Genomic DNA, 24022 nt, shown 5'->3' on the forward strand with positions numbered 1-24022 from the left:
TGAGGCCTCTTTTGTGACCCATTAAATGGTCAGTTTTGGAGAAGATACCATGAGGTACTGAGAAGAAGGTATATTCTTTTGTTTTAGAAAGAAATGTTCTATAGATATCTGTTAAATCCATTTGCTTCCTAGCTTATGTTAGTTTCTCTTGTCTCTGTTGAGTTTCTGTTTCCATGATCTGTCCATTGATGAGAGTGGGGTGTTGAAGTCTTCCACTTTTATCCTTTTAGGTGCAATGTATGCTTTGAGCTTTAGTAAAGTTTCATTTATAAAGGTGGGTGCCTTTGCATTTGAACCACAGATGTTCAGAGTTGAGAGTTCATCTTGGTAGATTTTTCCATTGATGAGTAGTAAGTGTCCTACTTTATATTTTTTTTGATAACTTTTGGTTGAAAGTTGATTTTATTTGATATTAGATTGGCTACTCCACCTTGTTTCTTTGGACTAATTACTTGGAAAAAAATTTCTAGCCTTTTACTGTGAAGTAGGGTCTGTCTTTGTCACTGAAGTGTGTTTCCTCTACGTAGCAAAATGCTGGGTCCTGTTTACATATCTAGTCAGTTAGTCTATGTCTTTTTATTGGGGAATTGATTCCATTGATGTTAAGACATATTAAGGAATAGTGATTGTTTTTTTCCTGTTATTTTTGTTGTTAGAGGTGAAATTATGTTTGTGTGGCTATCTTCTTTTGGGTTTGTTGAAAGAAGATTACTTTCTTGTCTTTTCTAGGGTGTTGTTTCCCTCCTTGTGTTGGAGTTTTCCATCTATTATCCTTTGGATTTGTGGAAAGGTATTGTGTAAATTTGGTTTTGTCATGGAATATCTGGGTTTCTCCATCTATGTTGATTGAGAGTTTTGCTGGATATTTGTGTTCTCTTAGAGTCTGTATGACATCTGCCCAGGATCTTCTGGCTTTTATAGTCTCTGGTGAGAAGTCTAGTGTAATTCCGATAGGTCTGCCTTTATATGTCACTTGACCTTTTTCTCTTTCAGCTTTTAATATTCTTTCTTTGTTTTGTGCATTTGGTGTTTTGACTATTTTTGACCAGAGGAATTTTTTTTCTGGTCCAATCTATTTGGAGTCCTGTAGGCTTCTTGTATGTTCTTGGGCATCTCTTTCTTTAAGTTAGGAAGTTTTCTTCTATAATTTTGTTGAAGATATTTACTGGCTCTTTAAGTTGGGAGTCTTTACTCTCTTCTATACCTATTAACCTTAGGTTTGGTCTTCTCATTGTGTCCTGGATTTCCTGGATGTTTTTGGGTTAGGATCTTTTTGTCTTTTTGCATTTTCTTTGACTACTGTGTCGATGTTTTCTATGGTATCTTCTGCCTGAGATTCTCTCTTCTATCTCTTGTATTCTGTTGTTGATGCTTGCATCTATGACTCCTGATGTCTTTCCTAGGTTTTCTATCTCCAGGGTTGTCTCCCTTTGTGCTTTCTTTATTGTTTTTATTTCCATTTCACATGTTTGGTTGTGTTTTCCTGTAACTCTTTAAGGGATTTTGTGTTTCCTCTTTAATGGCTTTTCCTTTTTACCTGTGTTCTGCTGTATTTCTTTAGAGGAGTTATTTATGTCCTTCTTAAAGTCCTCTATCATCATTATGAGATGAGATTTTAAATCCAAATCTTGCTTTTCTGGTGTATTAGGGTTTTCAGTACTTGCTGTTGTGGGAGAACTGGGTTCCAATGATGCCAAGTAGCCTGGGTTTCTGTTGATTAGGTTCTTGTCCTTGCCTCTTGATATCAGGTTATCTTTGATGTTAGTTGGTCTTGCTGTCTTTGACTAGAGCTTGTCCCTCCTGTGGGCCCGTGAGCCTGTGAGCCTGTGAGCCTTTGAGCCTTTGAGCCTGTGAGTCTGTGATCTTAGGAGTGAGAGTGCTTCTGGGAAACCAGCTCTCTTGGGGCTGGTTTTGGGATTGGAATGCTCTGGGACAGCCTTAGTTTGGGTGTAGATGAAGACTGGAAGGGTCCTGTCCCAAGCTGCTCCATGGTTCCTGTGCCCTGTGCACTCTTGGCGGGCCCCTTCTTTAGACAGTTAGTGGAATGAAAGTGGGGTTTCACCTGTGGGCTTAAGAGTGAGAGCACTCCTGGGAGACCAGCACCCTCCAGGCAGATTTTGTGTCTGGAGGGCTGTGGGACAGCCTTAGCTCTGGGCACAGATGGAGACTGGAAGGGTCTTTATTACTCATTCTAATATCTATTTTTCTATAGATTATTGTTAAGTATACAACTGTACCATTTGTAAGTGATAGCTTTTCTCTCTCAAATCCCTTCTACTCCTGGCCCACTTTTTATTCTTCTGTAGTGGGAATTTCAACAGACAGCTGAGTGAGTAATGACAACAGATATCTGTAAGTGGTTTCTGGATAGAGAGCTGTGCTCTTATCAGTAAGGAAGTGCTCACTATTCCCATGCTGCTTACTTTTATGAAATCCAATAAATTTTACTACATGTATTCCTTTTTCTTGAGAGAGTCTTTGATTATTCTGAAATCTGTTACAGCAACAAATAAAAACTATCTCAGATGTTATTCTGATAAGGCATTCTACATATGTACACACACATTTTTTTCCTTTGGAACATTTGTAAAATTATTCAATTTTTACATACATTAGCACATTTTATTGTATAGCTAATATTTAGCCTGGGATTTTGGCATCTGTATTTGGACTGAGTATTTTATTTGATTCTAGATATGGTAGTATACTTAATAAATTGGATGATTGTTTTTCTCATACTCAACTTCAAAGAACTTGCCTAAGACTGAATGTCTATGACCTTGGATGTTTAATAGAACTCACTGATGCCATGTCCATCAATGGTGCTATAGGTTCCATGCAGGAAGCACATATTAATATATAGAAAATTAATATATAAAATTAATATATAGAAAACCTTACTGTTATTTGGTATTCGAGTCTATATACTTTAATGCAAATAGAGGCTCATGTAAGGAAGTTTATATCAGGATACAGAACAGTTCTATCATTGTCCCATGTCCTCAGGCTAGCCAACAATTATACTCTCTCCCAGGTCCTCATAAGCAACAGTTTGCTATTTATTAAACTGTTTCCCTATTAAAAATGTCAAATGCCATCATTACAAAATGCAACCTTGGAAACAGACTTCTTCCATTCAGTACAATGCTTTTGCGATCTGTCTAACATGCTGCCTGCACCGATGGTTTGACCTTTATTATACTGTAATGTTCTGGGTCACACAAAAGTTTCCTTACCTTCCACCTGTGAAGGATGGTGGGTTTCTGATATTTAATTTAGATGTCACCCTGATTTTTTTGTGGAAGACATGTTGGTATGCTGTTGAACACTGGGGGTGGTTTCCTAAGCTGGCTAATTTTCTACCTAAGTGATATAGCCCTGTTGAGAGTGCCATGTCAGAGGCCTATGCGTTATTGTACTACTGTTTCTTCCTTCAGGTCTATTTCTCATTTGAAATATTTTTTAAGGTTTTTTTTTTAAGTTTTAAAACTACTTTATTTATTTAGTGAATGTGCATTTACACATGTGCCACAGTTTGTGTGGAAATTAGAAGACAACTTCTGAGTTGGTCTCTTAGGTCCTGTGGTTTGATCCTAAGATCAGGCCATCTTGTTGACTATGCCAGCATATTTTTGCAAATGTGCTCTATCATTAAGTGGTGACTCTGTCTGTGGTGACAGTGTCTCATTCACTTCCCTAGTTCTCAGCACCACTCTTTGAGCCTGTGTCCTCAGAGCTAAGGGAAGTCTTTTGTAGTTGGAATAAAAAGGTCAGTATAGTCACCCTGTGGCCTCAGATCAGAGTTGAACCCAGGTGCTGGTAGGTGATACTGTTCCTTTGTTCCTGCTGTTTGTTGTCTTCATCCTGACAGTATCTTGATTTTTGTTTCAAACATCTTCTGTAAGTTTTTTCTTTGTGAGTACCATATTTCTTACTGTGTTTGGAGAAATTTTCATGTCTTTGTTTGTAAAGGGTAGCTTTGCTGGGTATAGTATCTTGGTTGGTAGTGCTTCTCTTTCAGCACCTGTGGTATATTATCACACTTTATCCTTGCCTTTTAACAAAGTTTTTGCATAGAAATTTTACAGGCTTATTTAGTTTTCCTTATGTGTTGTGAGTCATTTTTCTTTTGGTGTTTTCAGCATTCTTGCTGTGTATGGCTTCTGTTTTGACATTTAGGCCTCTTGGCACTGTGCTCTGTCCATTGAGGGGCAAATACAGCACACTGTGTGTATTCTTTCCTCTCCATGTCTAGAATCATACCTGGGCTGTACTTAGATGGGTCATCAGCTCTGAAAAACTCTTGTCTTTTCTTGCTTCAGATGTTACTATTGTGTATTCTCTAATTACCCAGAATTCACAAATATATCAGACTGCAGTGTCTCCTAACCTGTTCTACATATGTCTGTTTAAATTTCACTTCCTGTATAATTTTCTCTACTTTATTTATTCTTTGGCTCTGTTTAACTTGCTGTTAAATTCATCTTGAGTTCTTACCACTTAATTATTGTAATTTTGGAAATTATATTGTTTTTAACATGTTTCATTTACTAAATTTGATTTTAGATAATTTTGCACATGTATGCAATACACACATACTACTGCCACCCCAATTCTTTAACATTCCTGTTGAACTCCCCTCCTATCCACAAATCCCTCTTGCACATTTCTGTCTATTCATTCTACTCTGTGGCCACTGAGATCACCAGGGCTAACTATATGGCCAAGGATTTGGAGCTAATAATTTATTATATTTGTAGTTAATTTCTAAATTTTCCTTTAAATAAGACAAAGCATTTTATAAACAGAATAGTGTGAGTTAGATTCTGTTTCTTTTCTCTTTTTGTTCTTTCTAGTGTTCCTGTCTGCTTACTAAATTACTGGGAGATTTCTGTAGCATTAGGATGAAGGGTGTGCTTAATAGCTATAGATTCTTGTAATGACTATACTTTAAATTCAAACATGGCTTAAGATGATTTAGGTTACAACTAAGCAATGTGAACTAGGGCTTGAATGTATGCACAGGAGTGAGTGCGGGAGCTACTTCTCAGAGAATCTTGAACATTCCGGATGCCTAGCCTAGCCACATTTAATTTGCTATCTTTGGTGGGCACATTGATGGTACTGGTGCTTGTTTTCAGCTCATGGTTATACTAAAGACACTCCCGTAACACATATTTGTTCCAGATGTTTGCATGCTGGATTTTTTACTACATTAATATATCATTTATTATTTTACAAAAATCTCTTGTTGCTCCCTTGCTCTTCCACTTTCCCCTTTTGTTCCTTCTCTCCCCATTTCCCGCCCCTCTTCTCTCCATATGTTCACTGCCGGCCTCAACTCCCCTCCTCTTCTACTCTTTTTCTTCTCTCTCTCTCATTCCTCTCCCTTGTCTCATTCGTTCATTAAACCTCTCCATGTGGAAAAAAAAATCTATTGTTAATTTGGGTACTCCAATATGAAATTAAAGGTAGATACAAGCATTTCAACAGTATTAGGAAAGCTCAGTCAGGTTTAGAAAGTTCTATTAAATTCCATGTATTTCAGGTACACTGCAAACTGTCAAAACATTATTCTGATTCAAAATCTACTTTAAAAATAAGTAAGACATCTAATATTGGCTAATATACAAATAATTTTACTATTTATTTGAAACGTTTACCCAATTTGTCTTTTTGTTTAATACAAAGTACAGAGAGGAAGACTTTATAAGGAGCTTCACTCACCGTCGTCTTGCCAGCAGTTCTTGGCACTGCCCGCCCTGTCACTGCCTCCTGGTAACACTGTCTGGTCTGTTGGCAGCTCATCATCTGGCACACCACCTTCACAGTCAGCTGCATCTGTGACACTTTCTTCTTCCACAATATGGAGTTTGTCTTCATCATCCGAATCTGAATTTGCTTCTACCACAGTATTATAATTTGTAACTGTAATACAAAGGAATGGATAGTTAAAATACAAATTAACTTAGAAACAGATTTGATATTTGTAAGACCATACTTGGTAAGCAACTCACTTGGTAACAAATCTAGATCCAGATGGTCAAAGTGACAACTCTCAGTGTCAACACTTATGGAAAACTCACACACTGTATCAATGCTTTGCAAGTATTAATACATCCAATTCTCACAATTTTAGACACAAGCATACAACAGGAACTCTCCAGCTACTGCTTACGTTCCAGTTCTACACATGAGAAGGCCAGGAGAAGAGAGGGTAATGTCTCTGGCATGCAGCCAGCTAGTCACGGAGCCAGGACTGGGAACCCAACAGTCTACTAGTGTTCTGTGCTCTCAAATTATGCTACACATCTGTACTGAGCTCCCTTGAACAATGCTGCCATGTACAATTAGGCTTCAAGTTTTCACAGGGGCCACCTTTCCTAATAAAAATGCATCACCATCAAAGCTACTCCAAGGAAAGGACTGCTGCCAGTCATATGCAGTGCATTTTAATCTCACAGTGACTTTGGGAAGTATCAACTAATTTGGTCAAATCTGTATGTTATAAAATATCTAATAAATTTTAATGATTTAACATCAGAATTATGAACAGTTGTTTTGAACAGTTTCCATACTTTGTAGAGCCTGTGAGATATAGCTGACAATGAGACATTTTAAACAATCTAGTCCAAGTGAAGTGTACAAGGAGCATACCTGTGGCATGGATGGCACCTAACAGGGTCCAGTCAGTGAAGGACCTGTGGCATGGATGGCACTAACAGGGTCCAGTCACTGAAGGACCTGTGGCATGGATGGCACTAACAGGGTCCAGTCACTGAAGGACCTGTGGCATGGATGGCACTAACAGGGTCCAGTCACTGAAGGACCTGTGGCATGGATGGCACTAACAGGGTCCAGTCACTGAAGGACCTGTGGCATGGATGGCACTAACAGGGTCCAGTCACTGAAGGACCTGTGGCATGGATGGCACTAACAGGGTCCAGTCACTGAAGGACCCTGCTGCAACTATTTGCACAAAGATCACCATTTGCCACATTTGAGAGGAAGGGAAGAAAAGATGGTCAGTCCATAATTCTTCTGAATTACTACTGCCTGTTACTCTTCCCCTTGGCATTCAGTCAGCTAGCCATGAGAGAGAGAGAGAGAGAGAGAGAGAGAGAGAGAGAGAGAGAGAGAGAGAGAGAGAGAGAGAGAGAGAGAGAGCGCATCCTAATGTTTAGATGACAGGCAGCCATAACCCTCTCCTCACATAAGCACGTGTGCACACTTGTAGGTGTGTGTCCTACACACTACATCCAACCACCCAGATGTATACACACCATTGATAACATAAAGATAAAACTGAAAGAGTAGTTAAGCGATTGAAGCTAAGAGAAAATTAACAAAACTCCTAGGACTGCTTTGTAGGCTATGGGAAGATCCAGTGTTCACAAAGTACTTAAGATGCCCTGCGCTTATATCAGGAATTTTTCACATTTTGAGTACAAAGAAGTAATTGTTATGTTAATATTTTAGCATAAATACATTTATCTAGATTTTTTCCTAAGAGCAAATGCTTTTCTCTCATTATAAAATGTATCTTTATCTTATTAAAACTCAAAATAAGGAAACGAGCCCATTTCCCCTCAACATACATTACAAAGGTTAAAACACAGAGTTGAGTATATTGTTTCAATACCTAGGCACACCTGACACCTCCTGTCATCTCGTTCTTTATCCTAGTCAACCACAATAAAGACCCTATATTGCTTGTGTCTGGTATCTACGATAAAAACACACATAGCATCATATCCTACTGTTCGGCCACTTTATAGTGTGTGATTTAGAGTTTCCATATTTATGTACTTGAAACTCAATTTTCCCCTGGTGCTGACCAGATAGCATTCCATTGTGCAGGTACATTTTATCCCCTCGTTTTGGAGAAAATGTTTCTAGTGGCTAACATCAAAATAACGTTTCTTTGCTGATATGGTTTGGCTATGAACCATTCCCCAAAGGCTTGTGTCCTGAAAGGCTGGACATTGGTGGCATTCATTTGAAAGCTCTGGATATGTTGGAGGGGCAGGTCATTCCTGCTGTCTCCTGTGCTCTGGGCTTCCTGTATACCAGAAAGGGTGGAAGACTGCAGCATATTCCTGCTGCTGGACTGTCTGCCTAGATCCACAAGGCCAACCAGTAACCGAATGTTCCAAAATACAGTCGAACGTCTTTCCTCCTCAAAGTTGCTTTTGTCAGGGATGTAGCCGAAGTGACACAAAAGCACGCAGCGCGAGGCTCTCTGTGTACCAGACTTCTCGGTTTGTTGGTCCGGAGTAAACTGCTTGGTGGACAGTGCTCATCCATCCCTCCTCCCGTGACTTAACCACTGCCGAGGAATCACCTGAGAGTCTGTTCAATATATCAGTAAGAAAAAAGTTCTCTTTAGGACAGATGAAAGCATGGGAAATGCTTTGTGAGAGGCTAAAGCATAGAGCTGGGCCAGATTCTATATTATGTACAACTTTAGACAAGCAGAGTGAACAATGTGGGAAGGTAGGAAGGTGATTCTCAAAACTGGCCCATGGCTCTCCTGATGGTTCTCCAACCAACAGCAAGGTGCAGCCATGTATGTGCATGCGCAGAATGGGGGCTTTGCAAATGACAAACCATGCTATTAGCTTTCATTTTGACTTTCAAGGCTTTCTTATCAGTAACCTTCAACATGGTTTGTTATAGGCATTTCACAGCTAGCTAACCCAGCTGGCTTTGACTAAGGCTCAACCAGTCCTCAATTCCAGTCCTCCCTGGCTACTCTGGAGAGCTGGGCCAAATGCAGAGTTCTCACTATGCTTGTGTACAATGAGAGCACACACACCGACAACTCAATTTCCTACTACTTGTTGAAGGGAAGTGCTGGCACATTTTAGGTCACAGTGGTGCTGCTCTTACTCTTGATGAAGTCGAACTATACTTTACCATTATCATAATTAGTGTTGTTAGCTGTGGGTGGTTTGGCCAACTCTTGATTATATATTTAGTGCATTATAAGCAGAGTGCTTTAAACTTAAATTTTCTCTAAATTTATCTTCAGACTCCCTTTTGACCTACACTGCAGGGTGCTCCAACGATCAGCTATTACTTTCTATGGTTTTCCTGTCCCCATTATGATTTGGCTTTGTGATATGAAAGAAACTGAACATAAAAACAACATACATGCAAAAGTACAGCACATATTTTATGTAGCATAAAACTGGAAACACACCTAAATCTTTTGTTTCAGGCACTCAGACACGAGAAATCAAGTTTCCCCATTTTCTGGATCTGTTCTTTTAGAGCACAGGAACTGGTACAGAGCATTTCCTTAAAGCACCACTGAAGTACACAGACTAACCCGGGCCCCATCAGAGTCCAGAGACCAAAGGGAGAGCCCAGCACTTCAGTCTTCTGGGCATCAAATCTCAATTAATCTTTGATTAAAGTAACACACAGCTTGGTGAAAGGAGCAATTGTTTTACACTTCTGTGTGACACACATGCAAAGCAGTCACTTACAGCCTCACTTCATGAACTTCGTTAAATGTGGGGTCTCAGAAGATCTGACAGCGGTAAAGGGTTCTGAAGCCAGAGCCACCACAGACATGCTTGACAGGGAAGGCAGAGTCCGAGGTGCTTTGGGAGGTACCTGCACATGCTGCGTCCGACCCTCACCACAGCACTGGCTCTAGGCATACAGCAGCATGCACACCGTGTGGACAAAGCCAGCTGAAGCACCTCAGTTCAACTCGGAGACCAGTGAGCGTTCAGACCACAGTGCTTTAGCTGTATCACAAAGCTTCTTGCTCATGCGGAAACAAAATACTATTACTCCTTAGCATGTAAGTATCAATCTGGTGTTCTCTCTGGACTGTGCTGTGCTGTCTGATTTTTAAAACTTCCATTTGAGTTGCTGATTTGAGTCCGTGATATAAGTGGTAAGTGGTCTTTGGCTTGAGATAGGGCAGGGTTCCCAATTGTTTCTGAAGGAGCTGCAAACGTTCTTCTACTGCTTTATACCATGCGTTTCTATGATATAGAATCACAGAATCCACAATTGTAAAAATCAAAATGATGATGAAGTCAGGAAAGCACTGTGGTGCCATAGGACCAAACTCACAGCTCAGATTTCATGTGAAGAGAATCAAGAACATTAAGCTTATTAGTAAGTTAGTCTTTAATAAGTTAGAAAACTATATGTATGCCAAAGAATTATTTTTAAATATATCCTTTGTGATTTGTCTTCTGAAAGTCCTCAGTTTGTAGACCTGATGTGGTGGCTTGAACAAAATGTCCCCCACAGGCTCAGGCATTAAACATTTGTCCCCAGTTGGTGGCACTGTTTGGAAAGCTTATGGTGAGGTACAGTCTTGCTGGAGGAAGTATATTTTGTGTACTGGTTTTGAGAGTTTAAAGTTTTGTGCCACTTCCTGTTTGCTCTCTTTGTTTGTAATACGAGATATGAGCCCCCAGCTTCCTGCTCCAGCCACCATGCCCAGTCTTCAGTCATGTCTTGCACTATTATAAACTGACATCTCTCTGGAACTGGAACTGCAAATAACTCTTTCTTCTTTAAGTTGCCGCTGGTCTGGTGTTTTACCACAGCAACAGAAAAGTAGGTAAATTACCAACTTTCTATGGTTATATACCAGAGTTATATAAAATATCCCAAGTGAAAAGGGTCATGCATGGAATCCTTTATGAAGCCTTTGTGTACAGGTATAGTAAGTCAATATAAGTATACCATGTGTATGATCAAGTTAGGACAATGAGTATGTCCATATCGCAAGTGTTATCATCCCCGTGTTAAGAACCTTATAACACAACTCTAAATTCGTCTGAACTATACTGTGGTAGACTAGGACTGACTTACTATGATACAGGGCAATATAGTTACTTCCTCTCCCCTAAGCATATTTTGGACCCTAGATCACCATTATGAGAGGTATAGTCTCAGTTCCAGGTGATCATCCTGGTTCTGAATTTAATTAAAATATTGGATATTAAGAAAGTAAGGATAAAAGAAAAGACGGTTTTTCAAAGTTTTAAACAAGGAACTGGAGAGATGATTCAGTGGTTGAAGGTACTGCCTGCTATTCCAGAGGATCTGGGTTAGATTCCTAGCACCTACATGGTGGCTTAAAACTGTCCACAACAGGACCTTGGGATCCAAAGCCCTCTTCTAGACTCCCTGGGCACCTCACACACATACTGAACGGACAAATATGCAGGCGAAACATCTACATACATAAAACAATAAAGTAAAAATCTTTCAATACGACTTATAATATATATCATGGCTTGCAGTACGAAATGGAAAGTGTCTAACACTTTCTTACTATCACCACACGTGCTTAACAACCACTGGCTTACAGACAGTTCTTGGTGGTATTAAAGAATCTTGTGTTTGATGTGGCTATTCCCCTTACTCTCCTTTCTGAATCTTTAGTGCAACCACAAGAGGCAGGCATGGTGCATTTCTCTATAGTCTACCAATATTTAGAGAAGACTGGAGATCTGCACAGGGTTAGGCAGTTCTGCAATGCAGAGCTGGACTGAAACATTGCAGACTTTACTAAGTACGAAGCTTCCTTACTATTGCATAGTGATTACTGCTAAATACATTTGTGTCTTCTTTGTCCTAGGGCTCCTTGGTTACATACTGAACAACTTGCTATTGAAAACATTTTCAAATGACAAAAGTATTTAACCACAAGATTTCACAGTAACAGTATATAATCTTTGATAAAGCCAACAATCCTTTCAAATATTTCCTGTTATTTAATTTCTTGAACGTGACTTTGTATTAACTAAACCAATTAAAATGATCTCTAAATGCCCTGTCCTTAAGTGGCATGGTGATAGATGGTGATACTAAATGTGCTCAGTAGATGCCATGAGCAGCTTCAGAATGAACAAGGTAACTGCAGCCTCAGTCACTGTACAATCATCTCCATGCTTCAGAAACAAAGACTCTCACTGGGATGGCTCACTGTGGATGGCAACAGCACTTTGCCCACACAGAGGAAGACATTAGGGAGGTAGGAGAGGAAAGATCGACTTTGTAGTTCTTGTCAGATGATATGTGACACAAGCCCGTTTTAACATATGCTTTGGTATACAGAGGCCTTTCTAAAGGTTCTTCATTATGTGAGGATATTAATTTGTATTTAACTCTATCTTATCCATTCCTATCTAGCCCCTTAAAATACTCATTCACATAGTGTTGTAGTTTTAAAATCATCCTACTGCCTTTCCTGGGAGCCGTGACCGCACTACCAGCCCCTCCTGGCTCTCTCGTTCCTCCTGGCTTAGCTCGGCCAAGCCACGAGCACTGACCCAGCTTCTCTTTTCTTTCTGCCTTTGCTCCAGGACTGGCAGTGTTACCTACCCACTCCCAGGACCTTTGAATCCACAGATAAAGGACACATAGACAGCTTTATTATTTTAGAACAGGCTGGCTAGCACAATTGCTGGGCGTAGAATCTCCTGCCTGAAAGGCATGTCCACATCAATTATTATCTCCATTCCTATTCCTGCCCTAAACTTACCAGCTAGTTCCTGTTAACCTCCTCGGCCTCCGCCAGCAGTGGAAGCTGTAGGCCCTAGCTGCCCCAGAGGCCTTACATGATTGCTGCTTTCTTCTCATTCCAGAGCATTTCCCTGTGTCTTTTTCTCCTTGGACCCAGAAGTCCCACCTGTACCTTCTGCCCAACAATTGGCTCCCGGCTTCTTTTACTGACAAAAAACTCATATTCAAACTCAAGTTCTTTAACATTGAGAGAGTTTATAGAACAGATGACAAGGTTTTCATATGACACCATGACTAGAATTTAAACATAATCCAAGGATAAAATCCTAATTCTTTCAGTTAGGATATATGATAGAGTACTTTGTCTAATTGACAAACTGATAGTCTAGATGTCATTTATACCTCATACTGTGTAATTTAGTTAGTTTTTATGGTTTTGTTCAATTTATATCTAGTAGAAGAGTTTATATTTTTATTTATTAGACAGAAAATGTGAGGTGTAAGGGGAGGTGCTGATACTTGGTCTAGTTTCCTAATTGGTCCTTGATTTTGTCAATAAAGGAGGCCAAAAGCCAATTGCTGGGCAAAGGTTACAGGTGGGAATTCCAGGTCCTGGGAGAAAAAAGCAAACTCGAGGAAAGAGGGGGGCTTTTCTGCCATGGTTTGGAAAAAGCAACACCCAACAATCATGCAAGATCACGGGGCAGCCAGAGCCTGCACTCCACTGTGGGCCGGCTGCCAGAGATGTCTGATGGGGCGAATTGGATCAAGCCATTAGGCTTAGGGCAGAAAGGGAGATGGAGATAAAAAATTGTTAAGGGCACACATTTCCAGGCAGGAGGTATTTGTGCCCAGCAAGTGTGCTAGCAGGCGAGTTCTAAAATCATCAAGCTGAGTGCATATTTTTTATCCATGGATTCAAAGGTTTCAAGTGGGGCTGGAAAAGTGACCCCTTCAGGAGCAAAGGCGGGTGGGAAAGAGAAGCTGGGTCAGTACTAGAGGCTTGACAAAGCTAAGCTGGGAGGAACAAAAGGGAGCCAGGAGAGGCTGGTTAGTGTGGTCACAGCTCCCTGACTAAGGCGGTAGTGTGATGTTAAAACTACATGCAACAGCATAGGAGAAAGATAGTCTTACTTAGGAAAGTCTTATTAGTGATCTTTACAAATAAAGACTGCATCTAGCTGTACTCACTGGGCTAGTGTATGGCATGAGATAAGACATGGAGACGCTCTCAGGCATGCTTTACTTGTGTTAGCATGATGCTGAGAACAGTACAACGGTCTCTGTGTGTGTACTATGAAGAGATGCAGAAATTGAATGTGAACTTCTATTAGTAGGGATGCAAATAACATTTATACAGGTATGACATACATATACACATATATGTACACATACTCATGTATGTGCACATGTATGCACGTCTGACATTGTAAAGATGGTACCTAGGATTCTGCCTTCTGTACAATAGGCACAGACTCATTTCTAAGTTCAATATGGGGCCACACTTTTCTCAGTGAAAAAAACTAGACAATATAAGTAACTGTTATTGGTAATTCCAGAAAAAGGGGTGGGGGTGCTCCCACCAAACAGATACAATAGATAAATACACACAAAGAAAAGTGGAGACAATCTGAAGACTCACGGGTTAGGCAAAGTTCCAGAAAAGAGATGGACATACCTACTATATTTGGCGCACAGTGAAAATATCACTTGACCTGGCTTTTAACCTCAATGACAGATAACACTAATTTATTATCTACATGTATTTCACTATATGAGGTAATGGTATACACACTTAATGTCAGATGTAGGCAACATAATAATGTGGAAGTCTAATTATTTAAATTTAAAAATTAAACAAAAGCAGGCATGGAACTAGTTGTAGATCACGCAAGTGTCAATCACCATGTCAGAATTAACAATGGCAGTGATATTCATCACTCTGCAGGCAGTGCCCTTAGTCAAAGGTGCATACACATTGATCAGTAGTCATAAAACGCTTTTATATATTCAGAGTACCTTTGAAACCGAACTCCAGTGAAAGGCGGTGACTATGAACCAGGCCCTGCAGAGCCTGGTGGTTTTCACTGTCTTCACATGAAGCTATTAATAGAGTGAACTGACAGGCAAAGGCAAGTGGCTGCCATCACTTGTGGAATCCAACTTTTATTTTTTACTTGTCTCTCTTTACAGAGCAAATGCTCGGAAGTCACAGAATTTGTCTTTAGTGCTCTCAACCCTTATTCTGGTCTTTGCTTAACTGCCACAGACAAATGGTATCACCATAATTTTTAATAGAATCTTTATGATTCTTAACTCACACGAACTTCAGTATGACAAACCCAGGAAAAATAAATAGACAAAATAAAACATACTAATTAAAGCAAAACTATAGGCCATGTCTTGACAAATCTGTGCAAAACTCTGTCTTTAAGGATCAAATAATACAATTAACCACCAGCCTATTTGACTGTGGAGAAAAACTAAGAAACATACATGTTAAATATTAAAATGTAGTAGGCTGGAGATAAAATTCAGTACAATAGTGCTTATCTAGTATGTGTGTGGGTCCAGCAACCACAGACAGACAGACAGACACTCACATGAATAAAAGTGAATAAAAAAGCAAGTGAAATTAAAATAACTGTAATTATAAAGGAACTTTATGGATATTTTCATAAGCCCAAGCAAGCACATTTGACAATGCAGACGGGAAGTCTCTCCAGGAAGACTTGCTTTACAGAGGAGATAGCCCATGAGACAGAATGGAACTGGAACACTGACAAAAGAGCAGACTACCCATCCCCAGATTGCCAGAGCTGTCCCTAGGCTTTCCTCAGAGGCCGATCGTTCCTGTGCTTGTTGACAGAGCACACAGGAGCACCCAACTCTCTCTGAGGCAGCACAGCTGTGGGCTCAGCTCGAAAAGGGTTCTCAGGCATCTCCCCCTTCAAATGAGCTTCAGTTCACTAGTCACAGCTCAAGAAAATTGAAATTGTCCTAATTTACTGAAAGAATAAGGCAAACACTGCTCAGTATCAGGAATTAGATGGGAGACTTTATTAACACAGGGACAGAAACAATGACTTCTATGGAGTTGCGAAGGCATTTGGAAGAATAATTTATCATTCCTTGCTGATATCTGTGTAGGGAACCACACTAGGCCTGGAGAGACAGCTGCTCAGGTCCTGTTTGGATCCTAGAACCTAAGCAAAGCTGGGTGTGACTGTGGTAGCTGTGATGCCTGCGCTGGAGAGACAGACATGAAGGAAAGCTTATGGACAGGAAAGGCTGATGTGGAGACCTTCCGTATTCTACTAAATGTCAGAACAAATGCATGAAAAGGCACATCGTATTGGATAAGGATGATTTTATCTAGTAAACACGCTATTTCCCCCTAAAATAACCCATAACAGTCCAATTTTAATGAAGACACCAAGCATGGCAATACTGGCTTACACATGGAAATGATTTAGACTCAGAGACTGCAGAGTGCTCTCTGCTCAGACTGCCTGGTTCAAATCACAGCCCATCACCTGCCACCCACACCACCTTGCAAGTGTCTTGCCCTTCTCAGATGTCAGTTTCTTCCTCTGTAAGATGGGAATATGTCTCTAGCATGGCTATCATCGTGATGGAAATCATATGTGCAAAACTCTTAGTGGAGTACTATGCACATGGTCTCAAGAAACTTTGTTAGTATTATCTGAGAAAATAAACATATTCAGAAAGGTAACAGCAGTGGGAGCCATGGGTGGATGCAGACTTGTCACTAATGGCAAATGTACCTTCAGGTAACTTTCACAGGCACAGGCCATTCTGGGAAGTTGTGGGCTCTACTACAGTCCAAAAATAGACCCCAAACAAACACACATTTTTAAATCAATACAGGAGACAAATTTTCAGTTAAAATCATGTGGGAAAGGTAAATCTTGAAACTTGTAACTCAGTGTTTCCCACCATAGTGAAATCCACACAGATCAGAGGTTTCCCCTTTGTGAGCCGCAGGTAAGTCAGAGCCTTTCTAGCTTCAGAGTCAGAGAGGCTCTTCATGCAGTGCAGACCCACAACAGGAAAACTGTCTGCAAGTGTGAGACACTGCTAGTCTCTTTAGGATACAGAAAAAGCCTTACGACACCCACAATAAAAGATGAATCACTCAGTAATAATATACAAAATGTACACCTGGCTATAGAGCCCTCTTTCTTCTGCCCACCTTAGTTCCGCGGATGGAAAACACCAGGCAGTTTTAATATTTAAAAACTAGCCAACCTATTTCAGCCAACTGCCAGTGGTGGAGGCCTCCGTTTCCAGCTGCCCAAGATCTTTCATGGTTGTATGTACCTGCCCTTCCAAAACCTGGCCAAAAAGACCTTCTCTATCTCTGCACCCTTCTCTCTCTCAGATCATCTCCTAGTGGCTGTCCATTTCATCCATGACACTGGAAGTCCCTTTAGGGACTGATCCCCACTCCCCCATCCCTCAGACATCATCTATTCCCCACGGGGGGTACTAGCTACACTGTCTTTCGTGTCAATGAGTGTCTCTCTCATTCTGTGTCTCACTTCATGCTGTGCCCTTCCTTGTACCTGGGGAGATTATCCAATTTCACTGCTCAGTGTTTTTTCTGACCACTATTTAAATACATGGAGCTCATCAAACCCACAATATTACACACATTCTCTCCTGATGAAACCCTCAACTTATCACTGCATGTTATCCGAATAGACCCCTCTTCAGTGGGAAACATCAAGGACCACAGGTGAGTAGGGCTATGGCTCACTGATGTCTATACGGAAAGACAGCTTCCCACACCACAATGGCTGTGAGGAAAGAGACCAAAGCTTGGCCCTACTGAATCGGTATATTTTCATTCCATTGTAAATTTGAAAAATCCTCAACCAGAGGCTGGCTGTGTTTATCACTAACTGCCATTATCTACTGGATGGATGGATAGACAGAAGTTTAATATACTGGACCAAAAAGATCCCAGAAAAAATGGTATGAGTCAGAGCTAAGGAAAACACTACAGAATTAGTTTGACAATGCTTATCAAATTTGAAAATGTTTATCAATAAATCAAATTCCTTAGCATTTAGCCTAAACACGTATATTTCTCTTAGTAAATTCATTATAATTACAAAATCTGTTAACACTAATGGGGGATCTACCCCTTTTATTGATATATGTAAATATCCTTTATAAAACTTTGGTTCCATTCTTGCAGGGGTCGTAACTAGTGCTACATAGCACTGCATATATGTAGGGTGATATTATTTGACATTTGTCCGGAAGGACATATAAATGAAGTAAGCCATTGAAATGGTCATTTTTCCCTGCTTCATTCTTTTCATATATTTTAAATGTTTACCTTGCTTTGAAATACTTTAGCAAAGATAAATTTTAGGTGTTAAGATAACTTTCAGATTACTGCTACTGTATCAAACTTTAGGAGACTTAACTGGGATTCGACGAAATCATTTCTTAATCTTTTTATGAATTTGAACTTTTTGATAATAAGTTCAAATTACAGCTGAAAATATGAATAAAGCTCAGAAAGCCTAAGCAGGCACACCTCCCTGAGTTTGAGGACAGCCTGGTATTCATACATGAGTTCCAGGATAGCCAGGGCTATAGAGAGACTGTCTTAAAAACCAAACCAAGCCAAACTGCAACACCCTCTTTCCCATCCCCCCACCCCCAGTAATCATCATAAGGCAGTGAGGGCTGGAGAAATGGTGTCAATGAAGGACACTTGCCCTTAAACCTGAAGACTTGAGTTTAGTACCTGAATCCCTCACAGTGGAAAGAACCAACTCCCACGGTTGTGCTCTGACATTTATACTCATTCTATAGGAAGTGCACATGCTCATAAACATAATAAAAAAATAAGCATAATAAAAAATTCAAAAGATAATGAAATAAAATGTAAAGGAGAAAGATTAAAATGACCTTTAAGAAAGCAGTAAATGTTGTAAATATACACGTGTAACCTTGAAAGCAAACTTGCTCTTAGAGTTCCAGAGACGTGGTGCAATCTGCCAAGAGAGGGAAACAATCAACCGTCCTCCCACTGTGACACCTAGGAAGCACAGTGACCTCACAGCAGGAGATTCCTACCCATACAACACTGGCACTCATATCGGAGCAATGACAACTCTATAATTGGACTTAGGGCCAGCTCAACAAGAGGGAAATGCTGCCTGGGGCTGGAAACACAGCCAGATTCTCAGGGCAAGCGAATCATGACTTTGAGGAGGGTCTACGGGTACCACTTTATGGAAGTCTACTTACCCTTCTCCCAGCAGGAAGAGTAGTTCTTGCTCTCATCAACAAAGCTGCTCTTTGTACCAGAAACCACTTTAGAAAACCACAACTGGATTTAACTCAGTGGTAGAGCGCTTGCCTAGGAAGCTCAAGGCCCTGGGTTCGGTCCCCAGCTCCGGAAAAAAGAACCAAAAAAAAAAAAAAAAGAAAAGAAAACCACAACTGGTCAAAAGGCTGAGAACGGCTGATCATGGGGCCCTCCAGCCCCCCATCCATCTACAACACAACTCCTGCACCTAAGGTTCAGGGAACATCTCAAAAGGAGGAACAAATGACTTAAGAGCCAGGGGATCAGGAAGTCTGCTGTGAGGCTGTGTCCTCTAGAAATGACAGGGAAGCTACACCCAAGAGAACAATGAGACCAGAACAATGACAACATCCACAGGCACACGACACAGAAGAGGAAACCTCCCTGGTCCCCACCCTAGACACAGAACTACAGGCAGCTAACGATTGCTGCGAGTGGGAGAAACAGTCTTCCCCAGCGATGAGCCTTCAAATTAGCTACGTAATTTTAAGTGGTCATCCTTCAACTGTAGACATGAGGCAACACTTCATGGATGCAGCAGGTGGCTTCTGTATTACACATGCATATGTACATGTGTACTGCACATGTATATATGGTGTGTGTGTATTATACATGCATATGTGTGTGTATAAAATATCAAAGAAAAAGTGGCCATGCACTGGAGATGGAAGAAGGAAAGATATAAATGGAGTTGGAGGGAGGAGACATAGGAGGGCCTGGACTGAAGACTGGGAAGAACAGAAATCATGCAACTAAATTGTTAAAAAGCAAGGGGCAGGGGCAGTTTCTGCCTTTCCCTTGTGTAAGGGAAGTCATCCACACACACCCTCAAGAGGGAAGGTGCCTTCAGTCCAAGAGGAAACCCTTCTAGTCCAGTTACAGTGGCACACACCCACCATACCACAGTCAACCACAGGTGTTTGCGTCTCAGTTTTCTCATTTTAGAAAAACATAAACCAGTAAGTAAATATTTTGTCACTTTCTATCTTTAATTTTGTTGATTTTGAACTGATGATAAAAAATAGGAGGAAGGGAACAAAAATTCTATCCTAATTGATTTCATTTCTATCCTAATTGGTTTCACTTCTCCCTGTTGCTTTTAGACTAGAGGTACTAGTCTATAATATAAGCCTGCGAGATGGAAGGGAAACCAGAGGGGAGGGGACCACTGCTTCCCCAACTGGCTCGCAGGAGTGACAATAGTGCTCAGTGCCCCACCATGACCTGAGGCCAGCTATATCCTTGGCCTAGGAACTCTCTCTTGGGGGCCAGTTTCAAGAGTGAGGCACTCAGTCCTGCCAAGGAGACAAAGACCCCTCGCTCTTCTAGTGTACAGACAGAAGCCTGGGCTTACAATAGAAAAGTCTGACCTGGAGCTTAGTCCTTTACAGTTTTAGCATTTATTTATTTGATTGTTTGTTCCCAAGTGGGATGGGGTGAGTGGGGGAGGCATGCACAGAGAGCTTGCTGTGGGGAATCTGTGCTCTCCTTCCACCATGAGGGTTCTGGCGATCCAACAATGGTCACAGAACTTGGCAACACCATTGTTCTTGCTAGCTGTGCACCCCCTGCTAGCCTGGGAGCTCCTTTTTTTCCCCCCTCATTTTTTTCTTTATGAGAGACAGAGTCTCACTATCTAACTCTGGCTGTCCTGAAACTCAATATGTAGACTAGGCTGGCCTCAAACTCACACAGATCCAACTGCCTCTGCCTTCTAAATGCTGGGATTAAAGGCCTGTGCCATCATGGCTGGCCAGAAACTCAGTTCTTAATGAGGCACTGGAAACCATTTACAGCTAACTAGAGGTGAATTTACTGAGATCTGTTATAGACCACCACATTACAAATGTAAAAATACCTTATTTAGAATGTCTCGAAAGTATCAGAAAGAAGTCGCAATATCAAAGATTTCCACTTCTGCAACACACAATTTTAAAAAATAAGTTAGTAAGAAATATGTGAGTATAAATGAGATGCTGAAGTAGGGTCACACATGAAACAAGAGTGCTAGGACGCCTACCACGTCCAAACACTTTCATGCCTTGCTAACACGATATATAACAAAAATGTTAATACTTTGTTTCTATTTTAATTTAAAATGGTTATTGGAAAATTAAGAAGACATGAATTAAAGTATGAAGAAATTCTTGACTTTTTTTTTACTTGAGTTACCTGAAAACCAACGGACATTCTATTCTTACTAGAATACAGTCTGTATAGGATCGATTCCAGAAGAGCTGAGATATCCTATAAACTAATGTCTCTGAACCAGCATACATTCCCCTATGCATTTCATCTTCTGGATAAATCGGCAGTGAAGGCAGGAGGGGTCGCTCCTAGGAACTTCATACAGAAGTAATGAATTCCACGTGCAGAGAGGAGCAGGAAACCTATTTCACTTAGGCTGTAGTTGAAGACATGTTTATCAGCTGGGCTGGGGCCATAAGCCTCTAACTCCAGCTACTCAGGAGGCTGAGGCAGGAGGATCAAGTTCAAAGACCCCTGGGATAGAGTCCTGAGTAGCCGAGCCATTTACTGAGACACTGTCACCAAAGTCTTACAAGGCTTAGTCTCCAGAGTGGGGCTTGGGGGTGGGGGAGGATCCAAACTCTTAAGTTCTAACTACTGTTTCAAAAGTTTAGTCAATCAATGCTCCTTGATTTTTGTCCCCTGCTCCAGGTCTGACCTCACTCTGACCCAACTATTTGATAAGATTTCATGCTTTACATGCACTGAGTAAGCAAACCCTAAAAAGGCACTTTTCTAGTTAAGGAGATGGACACTTAGGCTCTCAAGAGGGAGACACTGACACTGGCAGAGGTCGTGCAGCTCTGCTGGGCAGACTCAGAAGGAGGCTACTATGCTGCCTCAAACACCAGAAGTCAAGTCCCCTACCATAAAGAGAAGTGTGGGTAACAAACATTTAATCTCATCTTTTCATCTTCTTAGACTCCAATACATTTCACATAACCTTATCATTTCTCTTTCCTTCAGAATAGAAGTAGAGGGCATATATAATCATAGACTTATTTCAGATTATTTCCCTGATACAAAACTGTTAACAGCTTTCCACTCCAAATTTCATAAATTCCAAACCCCAGTTCTTGGCAACTTGACCTCTTAAGATCCATGCTCCCTCCTGACTTCCTGCTATTCACCAGCACACAACATAGTCTGCACACACCAGTTTGGATCCCCACTCCCTACTCTGGAGAATAAGCCTAGTAAGGCATGTCTCTGGCCTGCTTTACTTTTAGGCATCTTCTTCTCCTCTTGTCTAGTGTCAAATTACAACACACTTTTAGAATTCACATCCAATCCACCCACTAGCCTCTTGGTCACGTCACTGTTTCTAAGACTACTGCTCCCCTGTCAAACGTGGCCCCTCCTCTGGACCAGAGTCACCCTGCATCAGGTGACTGCCTGAAAACATGTAACGTGGTATCTTTGAAACCCTTTGCTTCTCTGCTATTGTGGCCTACCTGGCTCTACATAAGTGCTGGCTACTGCATAGGCCTATGCTATCACTAAGCAAATAAACATTTCCGGTATCTCATTTTGTGCCAATAAGGTTGGTCTAGTTAGATTTTTTTTTTCTTGTCAATCTGACAACAAACAGGGGCATTTGGGAACTTCAACTGAAAAAAAGTCCACTGTCAGACTGGCCCATGGGTAAGTCTGTGTGGTCATGCTTGTTGGAGCCAGAGGCTGATGTGGTGCCCTCGTCTTCCACTGCTCACCTTATTTTTTATAATTTGGAGCTAATAACTTATGTGGTAAGGCTGGGCGCAGTGCTACTCCTGGGCACATGATCTTGGCTTGTTTAAGGAAGCTGGCTGAGCAAGCCATGGGGAACAAGTTAGTAAGCAGGGCTCCTCTCTGCTGCTGTTCCTGCCCCGGGTTTGGCTTGAGTTCCTGCCCTGACTTCCCTTATGACTGACTACCACCTGAGAGTTCAAAATGAAATCAACCTTTTCCTCCCAAGCTTGATTTTAGTCATTGTGTTTATCATAGCAACAGGAAATGAACTAAGACAGCACTTGTCAAGAAAAAACCAAACCAAAAGCAAATGCTGGTGAGGATGTGGGGTAGGAGGAGTGGGTAACAGCGTGCTGGCAGAAATCTAAATGAGTATGGCCACCTAGGAATCTGCATGCAGGGACCTCGAGCAATTAAAAATTGAATGACCACATGATCCAATTATACGATCCCTGGCAAATTCTCAAAGATCGACATCAGAGAGCCACAGAGATGCTTGCATAGCCGTGTTCAGTGCTGTGCTATTCACAGTAGCCACAATAACTAGGAAGAGAGATCGGCCGAGATGCCCATCAAAAGATGGATAAAGAAGATGCTATATTGATACAGCATAAAGAATAAACTGTGTCATTTGCAGGAAGATGGATGGAGCAGGAGATAATACTAAGTGAAATACGCATGGCTGGGGCTGAGGACACTGCCCAGGCAACACAGAGCATAAGGATCTGCATTCAGATCCCCATGGAGGCCAAGAGTGATGGTGCGGACCTAGCACTGAGGAGGTACAGAGCAGACAGGCAGATCCCTGTAGTGCACTGGTCAGCCAGTCTTAGCCAGCAGGTGAGCTCCAAGTTAAATAAAAACCCTGTTTCAAAAACAAGGTGAGGAGTGGAAGACAAGGGCACTACATCAACCTCTGGCCCCCACATGCATGTGTTCTCTCTCTCTCTCTCTCTCTCTCTCTCTCTCTCTCACTGCATGTTTTCTATCATGTGCTCAATTTAAAATTTATATATCTGACATAAAAGTATAGGACAGACTGGGGGAAAAAGAGTGGGTAATGGGGTAAACAAAACCCAAAGTACGTGATGTACATGTGTGCAGGTGCCCTGTGTGCAGGTGCCATGTGTGCAGGTACCCTGTGTGCAGGTGCCCTGTGTGCAGGTGCCATGTGTGCAGGTGTCATATGTGCAGGTGCCCTGTGTGCAGGTGCCCTGTGTGCAGGTGTCATATGTGCAGGTGCCCTGTGTGCAGGTGCCCTGTGTGCAGGTGCCATGTGTGCAGGTGTCATATGTGCAGGTGCCCTTTGTGTGCAGGTGCCCTGTGTGCAGGTGCCATGTGTGCAGGTGTCATATGTGCAGGTGCCCTGTGTGCAGGTGGCATGTGTGCAGGTGCCCTTTG

At 41.3% G+C, this 24022-nt stretch overlaps 1 protein-coding gene across 5 annotated transcripts in view; it reads right to left on the minus strand.

Moving 5' to 3' along the window:
- Zeb1 (zinc finger E-box binding homeobox 1) overlaps positions 1-24022 on the minus strand; it is a 166759-nt gene that overhangs the window by 52348 nt on the left and 90389 nt on the right. For 4 of the 5 annotated variants that reach the window (XM_063276113.1, NM_001308265.2, XM_039095404.2 and 1 more), the window contains 1 exon segment: positions 5728-5928. Coding sequence is in view for 2 of the 5 variants with exons in the window: in NM_001308265.2 (NP_001295194.1) it covers positions 5728-5928 (201 nt within the window). In the remaining 3 variants the exon portion in view is untranslated. 5 annotated transcript variants of the gene reach the window in all.

The sequence above is a fragment of the Rattus norvegicus genome, chromosome 17 (genome assembly GCF_036323735.1).
Source record: "Rattus norvegicus strain BN/NHsdMcwi chromosome 17, GRCr8, whole genome shotgun sequence".
In the NCBI taxonomy this organism is placed as follows: Eukaryota; Metazoa; Chordata; class Mammalia; order Rodentia; family Muridae; genus Rattus; species Rattus norvegicus.